A 10,890-nucleotide genomic window follows, 5' to 3' on the forward strand; every position below is an offset into this window, starting at 1 on the left:
AAATAAATAATTGAAAAACATTTAAAATTTAGGGAATAATACCTTTTGTCTCTAAATTTTTGTTCTAGTTCCTATTTCGTCTCTAGATTTTAAAATGTTACACATTTAGCCTTAGTTTTGAGTTTTATTTCAATTTAGTTCCTAAATTTTAAAATGTTGCAATTTTACACTTGAAATTTGAGTTTTGTTTCAATTTGGTCCTCGAATTTTAAGATTTTACATTTTTAACCTCAATTTTTTTGTTAAATACCCAATTTCAATCATTGGCGTTAATTTCTATTAATTAATTAAAAAATACTTATGAAGTGAATTTTTAAATTTAATTTTAAAACTGATAAAAATAGTGAAACTTAATTAATTATAGTTATTTCAATGCTTTTTAATTTATTAACATAAATTAACTCCAAAGATGGAAACGAGCATTTAATGAAAAATCAAAGTTGTAAGTGTAAATCTTGAAACATAGGGATCAAATTGAAACAAAACTCACATGTCAAGGATAAAATTATAGCATTTTGAAACCAAGAGACTAAATTGAAACCAAACTCAAAACTCGAGGATTAAATGTGTAACTTTTTGAAATATATGGACTAAATAAAAACTATACTCAAAAGTCAAGGACCAAAAAAAGTATTTTTTTTTTCTAAAATTTAATATTTGAAATATCTAGACTTTAATATTTAAGAATTGAATTTCAAATCTTAAAGTATTTAGAATTAACATGTTTGGTCTTTGAGATTGGAATTAACATATGATATTAAACATCATTCATATTCATTTTTAAATGTAGTCAAACATTTTTCATAATTTTTTCCAAAAAATTTCTAACAATTATGGATCCATTACAAACTTGAGAGTAAAGTAGATATGAAATTCAAATAATAAACACACCATTTTGATTTTAAGAACCAAATACGAATTAAATTCAAACTTAACATTGTAAAATGTTAGTTTTAATTCGTCAAAATTTAGACACTAGAAAAAAACAAACATTTTTACTCTCCCAATTTTGATGAACAGATGCATTTGATCATTGAATTTTCAAAAGGTATCTTTTTAGTTGTTTTTTAAAATAGGTTTAAAGGTTTTATTGAAGCATTTTTTTTTATTATTTTAAATAATAATAAGACATTTTAAATTAAAAAAACTATCTACTCTATATATGCTCATTTTCTCTCCCATTTCCTCTTAGGGTTGGCAAAAATCTCTCGAAGGACTCGACGGGGAATCCTCAATTTGACCGGGGATGGGGTCAAATCGAAGATTCTAACCGGGTCCCCGCTACCCCCCTCCCTGATTAAATTTTTTATTTTTTTAATATATATATATATAAATTACAAATATATATTAACTACGAATATTTATATATTGATATATAATTATATATATAAAAAAGGGGATAGGTCCCTACAAGGATCCGTTTCCCCAATGGAGAATCTTCGTCCCCATCCATGCCTTCGGAAGGGGGCGGAGATGGGGAGTCCCCCATCTTGCCCTAACCCATTGCCAATCCTATCTCCTCCTCTTCCTCTAGAATATATTAGGCCACTCTTTATTATATTTGTGCTAATCGTTTTTCCAAATCATGCATTTTCAATTCAAACTTTTTGTTGCTAAAATGAGTTTATCTCAATCATAATTGATATGACTTTTTTTTTTCTCGAGAGGTTGAAGGTCTGATCTCCTATCCTTATTGTAGTTGTACCTCAAAAAAGGAAAAAAAAAAAAAAACAAATATCTTGCTGGAATTAAGGGGTTATAGTTGATTTTTTTTTTAGCTTTTAATAAGTCTAGCATTGTAGCTAAATAAAAAACGATTTTTGAATAAGTTAAAATGATTTTTATTTATATTAGTGATATTTTGTTCTTTATTATTTTATATTTATTTTTATATTTTGAACAAGTTAAAATGATTATTTATATTATATTTATGTTAGTGACATTTTGTTGTTTATTTTTATATTTGGATAGATTTTTACGATATAATTAAAAGGTTGATTCACCATTCATATCAATATCAAACTCATAGAAATGTAAAATAGAAATATCGACAAGAAACTTAATACCATACCTATAAATATTTAAAATAATATAAAAAAACAACTTAGAAATATTTTTAATTTATTTGAAGAAACTCGGGAAAAAAATAAATATATTTTGTAACCAAATGCATAGACTAAAAATAATTGGAATAATTTTGAGTGACAAAACTGTTGAAATATTTATCCATATAGTAAAAATATCAAGAGACTACTATGCGTATCTATCATGAATAGAGTAGTTTATTGTGATTTATAAATTTTGATAAATATTTTGGTTCATTTTGTTATATTTGAAAAGAAGCTTAAAATAAAATTTGATAAAAAAATTGTAATTAACCGAAATAAAAATGAAAATGAAAAGAAAGAGGGGAGAGAGAGAGAAAAAAAAGAAAAAAGAAAAAGGAAAAAAGAAAACTGTAAGGAAGGGATCGGATCGGCGAAGCAAACACTTGCCATTTTACCGAGTACGGTGGGGGGGTTTGTTGTCTCCTCCGCACAGAGAGATACTTCCAAGCGATTGAATCATCATTGTAATTTCTACCAGAGATTTGAAAGCTTTGAAGATCTACATCCATGTCGTTTAATTGTTAGTTTCCTCATTCTATCCATACCACTCCAACTTCATTTCATCGGAGCGTCTCCTCGCCGGTTACTGCAATGGTGGTCTGCAAATGCCGCAAGGTACTTTCAACTCTCCCTCCTCTTACCTCTTCTTTTTCCTATTGGATAGGGATTTCGGTAATTTCTGATTCGGATTGTGATGTGGAGGTTTGGTTGATATTTGGGATCGGATCCGCGTTTGAGAGTTTGGAATTAGAAGCGAACTGAATGCTTGATTCATTGGTTGTATGAAGAATTGCGGAATTATAAGCTCATTGCTACGGGATTTTTTTTTCTTTGGATTTTCACGAATTTTGGAAGTTCCGTTATTCGGATCGAGGAAATGTCTGAGTTTACTTCGCTATGCTGCTGATTGATTTGCCGTTTAATTCAATTGCGCTTTCTTCTTCTTCTTCTTGTAATTCATTATCTAATACTTTTGTTTTGTGTTTTTGGTGCTTCAGGCCACGAAGTTGTATTGTTTTGTTCATAAGGTTCCCGTATGCGGAGAATGCATTTGTTTCCCAGAACACCAAATATGCGTGGTAAGCTTATGTATTTGTTTTCCTGTATGTGGGAGGAATTCTGTTTGTATTCCAGTCTCTTATCGCATGGTTTTTCTGTAGTTTATTTCAAGCTGTATTACCATTCCCCAGTTTATTCTCTCTCGCTAGTCTCTCATATGTTATAGTGGTAATTTCTTGTGGTTTACAATGTGGAGAGCTGATAACTGTTTGGATAGTTAGCTACCATGGTAGAACCATTATACTTTCCACCTTTGGTATACAGTGCACAAGAGGGTTCACCTGATATGTGTGTGTATAGAGAGTGATGGACTTGGTGACATCATATTAATGTCTCAAGCATAGAAATTCTTCGTTCAGCTACTGCAATAGAACGACTTAGAACATTAGCAATTATCCTTGTTATGCTTTCCTTTTAGATTTTTGCTATGCTAATGTTGCAATTCTTCTTTCTTTTAAGGTTCGTACCTATTCAGAGTGGGTGTTGAATGGAGATTATGATTGGCCTCCAAATTGCTGCCTGTGTCATGCTACACTCGAGGAAGGAGTTGGTCCTCAAACTACTCGATTGGGGTGTTTGCGTATGTGACTTTGCGTATTTAGTTACCTTCTTTCCATGCAAACTTCAAGAATAGATTGGATTTTAATTGAAATGTTGAAGTAATTCATTGTCCTCATGTTAGATGTCATACATACGGATTGCTTGGTCTCACATATCAAGAGCTTTCCTCCATCCACTGCCCCTGCTGGATATGACTGTCCTGCCTGTTCTGTTTCGGTATGGTATATATATGCATGCTATTTAATATTCAAAGTCAAATTCATAAATAACCCTGGCACATATGCCTTCGAAGACCCTATGCTATTGTTATGTTGTTTCTTCTGCATGATCAATTTTATAGAGTTCCCTGTGATTGATGCAAATATAGTCTCAATAATGGAAACTATGCTATTGTCTCAGATGTCTGATTCCTTTAAGGTACTTGTACATTCTTGGTGTGCAGATATGGCCTCCGAAGAACTTTAAAGATTCAGGATCGCGTCTACATACAAAGCTAAAGGAAGCTATCTTGCAGGTTAGGTTCATATGCTTGATGGTACAGTTTTTGAGGTGATGATCATCTCAATTCTCATGTGACTATATTTCTATGTTCTCTTCCTTTTTTCTTGCTTCTATAGTGCCTATACAATTCCTGGGGATGTACAATGCTCTAGTTAAGAAACTAGAGAACAAGTGAATGGGAAGATTGCTTGATACTTATTAATAGATATCACAAAATGATAATATGATGAACTATATCATATGCCTCTAACTCTAATCATTCTCCTGAAAAGTGAAAAATTATTTTCTTGAATTCCAAATCATCTGTAAGATTGCATAATCTATAATATGCTTTCTTCTTGAGCTTGACCTGAGTACGATTTTAGATTTAGGGTAGCAAGAAACACTCAAGAAGTTAAAAACCTCTCATAATCTCCTTGAAGGATCAGCCATCTCAAAACAATGATCAGAATCATTGTCAAACTTTTCCTCCACTTCCTCACACTGCAAAAGCGTGGGGCCTAAGATGTATGACTCCGGCGTTGTTAGAATTTTTTTTACCGACCTCATTCTTCTTCTTTTGAAACTAGAGCAGATGAAATTAGAAACTGCTCTTCTTTTTTCTTTTTTCCCTTTATTTTTCCTCTCCTTTTTCTCTCTTGGAATTTTGGACTCTTAATTGGGATTATAAAGCTTACGCGTAAGAACCCCATTGAACCACCTCGAAGAGAAGGTAAAAAGGAGTTGCTAGAGACTGCTATCTACTATCCTATCTCTTGACAATCAACCTAAAGTTAACCAGAGACTTTGAAAGAATGATGTTGGAATTTGTAGTTTAGAAGACAGCTTAATTGGAGGGAATTCGAGCAACATGTTGATCTCTCATTTTTAAATCAGCAACTTCAAGGAATCAGACTCGAGGAGAGGAAAAAAAGGAGGAGGTGGCACTTTTCTTCTTTTGTAGAACAGAGGATAGGCTGCAATAAAACATTTCTTCACTTCATTTATACCTAAGGGGGTGTTTGGGGTAAGGAGTGGAATAGTGAGAAGTAAGGAGTTATAAAATCTGGGGAGTTGTGAACTCATGGGGCCCACGGTGTAAAGAGTTGATAAAATATAATATTGATGTTTTTTTAGTAGTGGGACCTACCAAATCCTTGGACTAAACAAGGAGTGGAGTTCACAAACTCCTACTTCCATACTCCTACTTCTCAACTCCTTGGACCAAACATACTCTAATGGCTTTGGTGATTCAAGAATCTGAATGGATTCACTGAAAGGAATCTCGGTTGTACTTTGTATCCTCGAAAGGCACTTCTTAGACATGCATGGGATCATTAGAAATTGAAGGAGCATGCAAAGCATCATTAAATGGCTCAATAAAAGAGGTCGTCGGTTCACAAGGAGGATACAAATGGCACCCTTCCAAAAAGGACTCATTAATACTTGGGAAGGCAATGGGCTTTACACATGTTCCTCTAAACCACTTCCAACTAGGAGACATGAATGCCTATTAACTCACCAACCTTGGGAGAGGTAGCATTAATTAAACGGTATTTTCAACCAAGGTAGCATTAATTAAACGGTATTTTCAACCCACAAAAGGACTTTCAACTTTCATTGAGAACAAAATAAAAACAATACCAGGGCATACAAAAAAACCAAGCCCACAAAAGAAGGTAGTTCATTAGCCCAACTAGAGGAAGACACTCCATCTATACAAAATTGTGCCATAGGATATGTTATGAAATTGACAAGTAAAGAAAGCGAGAAAATGTAAACAGTAAAGATTGACACAAAGATTTATGTGACTCACCATTAGTGTGTTAGCTATGTCCATAGGTAGAGAGAGATCAATTTTTATTAGAAAGAAATATCTGATAATACAAAATGCAGAGGCACCTTAGGGTTGGAAGGGTTATATATAGCGAACCCCTCTAAACCCGAGAGTCAAACTAGTAAATAACATAAATGCATATACAACTTAAGCGAGACCTAGTGCTTGGTCATTCAAAGCTCCAGATAATAGATTCAAGGCATTCCAAATTACAAAAGGTTTTCAATGCCTAGAGGGAAACATAAAATCTAAAGAGGACCAAACATCACTAGGATCTTAATAATCATCTAACAAAGCCAAAAGGGTATTTCTCAGTTTCTTATTATAAAAGAAATCTTAACGATCATCTTTGTCCTATTTGAAAGGCTAAACACGTCCTAAAAACTGTAGCGTTTTCTACTGAAGACCACATGCTTTAGGGGATGAGTGTAAAGAAATTCAGGAATATTTGCAGAACCCCTCATCATCAAGCTGTGGCATTCTCTGTCAAAACATCAAAAAGCGCTACACGTCTCTCATCAATTTGGTGCGGCTTCTAAGAATAACAGCAAGAATGCCAATTACCCCTTCGTAGCTACCTTTATGTCGAACCTATACCGGATGCTAGAACTTTTAGTGTTTGCTTAAAAACTTATTTTCTTGGGCTCAAATAATTTTTAGCATGCTTTCTTGTCTTTAGGCTCAAATATTACTTTAAATAATGATGTCAAACATGTGCGTTATAAATGTTGCAATGGGAGAGGAAAGCTTCAATGGTATTAAATGTAAACTAAACAAAAAAGGTTGAGCTATTTAGCAATTTGAACGTTATTTATTTATCTATTTACAAAATCTATGCTGGGACGTTGTTTTGATTATCATACGGAATATTCAGTTGAATAACTTTATTGTGAGAATAGTGTGAGACTCTTTGAGTGTCATCAAATTCTTGGTTCTAGAGCTATGTTGCTGATTGTAGCATGTTATGATCTTATTGATTTTGTTTCTTTTTGTTCTTCAGACTGGTCTGGAAAAGAATTTGTTTGGAAATCATCCAGTTGGATTATCACCAACAGAATCCCGTGGTCCTCCCCCTGCCTTTGCCTCAGATCCCTTGGTTTCCTCTTCAGGAGACACACGTAACAATAAGGGTTCATTAAATTCAATAGCAAACATTGAGTCAAATCTGGGTGAAGGGTTCTCCGCCACAAATGGAACTGGGTCTTCCAAAAATAACATTGCAGATATTGTAGAGATTGAAGTGCCTGGTTCAGAAGGAAATTTTGTGAAAGGCTCAAGTCCTTCAGGCGTAAGAACATCTTGTCTTTTAATGTTCCATTGAAGTCGACATATGATTCATTTCTTTCAGTTTGTTCACATACCATTTTGTTTTCTATTTTCAATTGCAATCCAGCCTGTTGCCACCACAAGAAAAGGTGCACTCAATTATGACAGGCAAAATTCTGAAATTTCATATTATGCTGATGATGAAGACGGTAACCGTAAGAAGTATGTTCGAAGAGGTAAGTTACATGTTTTTTGATATAACGTGTTAAGTGACCATTTGTTTCCCTCTGGATTTCATAACATGTTCGTTTGTTCAAAGAGTCATCAAATTATTGCCGGTCGGGGGGGGGGTGTGTGTGTGTTGGGAATGGTAGTTACGTGTTGATCCTTTTTCACAACAGCATGTCCGAATCCTTAAACCATAAACAGATCCAATCTTCTAGCATTCCCTGATATTTCATGTATGAGTGAAGCTTTCAATGTTTTGGACTGCCAAAAGTACTATTATTTTTCATCTGAATCACATATAGTTTATTCCCCTTCAAGTTGTGATGCATTTATAGTTCATCTTAGGAGTTCTTGATAAATTACAAATCCATCAATCCGATCATCTTACCCGATGGGATAGTAAGCTCACCAGTTCCTAACACAGCACTTTCTCTATAGAGTTTTCAATTTCAGCACCTTTTGTTTTGTTTTTTCACAAAATAAAGCACTGAACTCTTTACTTCAGTCATGGTTTGACTTCTTAATTTCCTGCCTTGTCAATAATAATATGGATAATTGCTTTTGTTCTTTAGTCTTTTTTCTTCTCCACACATTTTTTTGCTGCATTTTATTGTGGAATTATTGTCATCACTCCATTTTTCTGTCACCTGCAGGTCCTTTTAAGCACAAGTTTCTTAGAGCACTACTTCCTTTCTGGTCAACTGCATTACCAACTCTACCCGTGACTGCACCTCCTCGTAAAGATTCATCGAATGGCAATGATGTCAGTGAAGGTCGCGTTCGGCACCAAAGACCCTCGAGAATGGATCCGAGAAAAATTCTTCTTATCATAGCCATCATGTAATTCCCGTAGATCTGTTCTCTCATTCTGTTTCATATACTTTATGGTTTTCCTAACATTAGGATTTTCATAACCATGTGTGCAGGGCATGTCTGGCAACAATGGGTATTTTGTACTACAGACTTGTACAAAGAGATATTGGAGAAGAATTTGTGGATGACGAGCAGCAACTGCAAGCAGCACAATGAAAAATTTGAAGAATTTGTGGTGCTGTTTGAATTTGTTTGGCTCCTTGAAATCGGACCTTTTACCAATTTCATCATACAAAAGCACTCACTGTAAGTATATTTTACTTTAGGCTTTTCTGCCACAGTGAGAGGTGAAAGTATTTTTATGTGAGCCTTTTTGTCATCTTACAACTCTTGCTCTTGTGTTCACTTCACTTGTATGGATTGTGGATCAGAAAATTAGGTTAAAGAAAATATCTTTTGTTGGAACTAATTTATTTTGTAATTACTCAATTCACTCAATAATCTTACATAATAGGTTTTTTCTTTAATCATTTTTTTTTTCGAGATGTGGCAATTCTAGATTCTAGTTTCCATCTCGTGGAAGAAAGCAGGGATTTCGGTCTAGATTTTGAACCGGTCAATTTAACTTCTTCAAGAAGTGAATAAACCATTGGATTCAAAAGCCTAAACTAACTTAATGTGAGGTTAGAGGTTCGAATCCTTTATAATCTCGCATGTTAAACTTAAAAATCTAAACCAAACTAATTGATGAGTTGCACTTGATCTACCTTGCAAAGGGAACACAATTTCTAAAATTCATCATGTGAAATAAAGGCTTTCTTCTTTTCCTTCTTTGTATTTTTTTCCCATTATTGCAAAATATTTATTTATTAATTTTAAGACTAAATGTTCTTTTAAAAATAATATTAATTTATACCTTTAAATTTACTAAATAACTTTCTATTTGCGTCGATTTAGTCTTTGAACTTTTATAAGTATCAATTTAAGTGCATTTCGTATGGATGAACATTGTGAGATAATTTTATCAATTAAACTCTTCAACATTCATAAATAAATCAATTTCAATTTTTAGTTAGGATTTCTTTTAAAAATAGCTCGTATATCAATTCTAATAATTCATTTTGTTAATATGACATTTAAAGAAATTTGTCCACGTTGAAGAATTTGAGGCATCGGCTATACTTTTCTAAGGTAATCTTAATAAAAGTATCTAAATTTATGACAATTTAGGAATTGTATTAATTAATACAATTATGGTATTTTTTTAGATGAAATTTGGATGAAGTTATAAATTGAAAAGAATTTTAATTTACATAATTTTAAGTTTAGGATATAAATAGATATTTTTCTTATACGTTTACTTATGCTTGGATGCTTTCTCTGATTTAGTCCTCATTGTTCAAAAGATTTCGGTTTAATTGTATATGTATTAACAATTTTTAATTTAGTTTTTCACTATTAGTGAATATTGAATTTGGCTTATGATACAGTTAATAGTTAATAATTGCTGAATTTACAGAAAATGGAAGAGGAAAAATTTGATTCATCCATTTTGTTTAAAAGCAGAGATATCCAATTTTTTTTTAGTCAATTTACTTGGTCTTATACTATGCAACTTTATCATTAATCGATTTTAAGGATTCGGATTGACTTAATAAAAAAGTATTTTTTAAAAAATTCATTTTTATTTAAATTTTTTTGATAAAAGTTTTTAAAAATATACTTTAAAATCTATTTTTAATGATTGTCAAATATTTTATTTTTTTTTTCTAAAATGACTTATTTTTTAAATTAAATATTCGAAAATGTATTTCAAACACACCTTAAAATTCACCTACTGTTAAATTGAAAAGTGTTAATCCAATAGAGACTAAATTAAAACTTTTTGAACAAAAATTAAGAAACAGAGTATCCCAACACTAAATTGAAAATTGTTAACACATTAAAGACCATTCTTTTTCAAGTCTTGTGCTTGGTTTTAAATAAAAGTTCTTGATTTGTCAATTATCTTTCAAAAAGTAGGGAAAAAAGAAGAAAGGAAAAAGAAAAAAAAAAGGAAAAGCATATTAAATATAATAATAAAAATGTTTTATTTATTTATTTATTTTTTACTTTAATTAAATGGGGAGATGAGATCAAAGTGAGTAACTATATTTGCATGTATTTCATTCTTTAAGATCAGAGGTTCAATCATTTGGTAATAAAAAACAAATGTAGATGTGAGAATTGTATTGAACATATCCTTTTGTTACGATTTTAATTTCTTAATTAGTTATGTTTAATTTTGGCTACTCCTAAGTCCTAACTAGCTTGGGCTTATTTGTTAGCTTCCAGTCCTTTTAAGCTCAATTCTTTTAGGACCCATCGATAACGTTCTTGTTTTTCATTTCCTGTTTCTCGTACTCTGTTTCTTGTTTCTTATTTCCTCTTTTTTGAGAATAAGAAACAAAAATATGTTTGATAACTATTCCTATTTCCTATTTCTTTTAAAAAAAAAAAAAAGAATAGAAACTTGTTTGATAATTATTCTTGTTTCTT

At 32.1% G+C, this 10,890-nt stretch overlaps 1 protein-coding gene across 1 annotated transcript; it reads left to right on the plus strand.

Annotated features, from left to right (window-relative positions):
* The first annotated feature begins 2,376 nt into the window (after positions 1-2,376).
* LOC120077172 (RING/U-box superfamily protein) lies at positions 2,377-8,879 on the plus strand. Its single transcript, XM_039031077.2, has 9 exons — positions 2,377-2,723; positions 3,107-3,187; positions 3,627-3,747; positions 3,850-3,944; positions 4,171-4,242; positions 7,046-7,333; positions 7,439-7,547; positions 8,193-8,379; positions 8,466-8,879. Exons 1-9 carry the CDS (start codon positions 2,700-2,702, stop codon positions 8,566-8,568), a joined length of 1,080 nt encoding a protein of 359 aa, XP_038887005.1. The 5' UTR covers positions 2,377-2,699; the 3' UTR covers positions 8,569-8,879.
* The last annotated feature ends 2,011 nt before the right edge of the window (positions 8,880-10,890 follow it).

This window comes from Benincasa hispida, chromosome 5 (assembly GCF_027475165.1).
Source record: "Benincasa hispida cultivar pf3 chromosome 5, pf3_genome.v1.1, whole genome shotgun sequence".
NCBI classification, from domain to species: domain Eukaryota; kingdom Viridiplantae; phylum Streptophyta; class Magnoliopsida; order Cucurbitales; family Cucurbitaceae; genus Benincasa; species Benincasa hispida.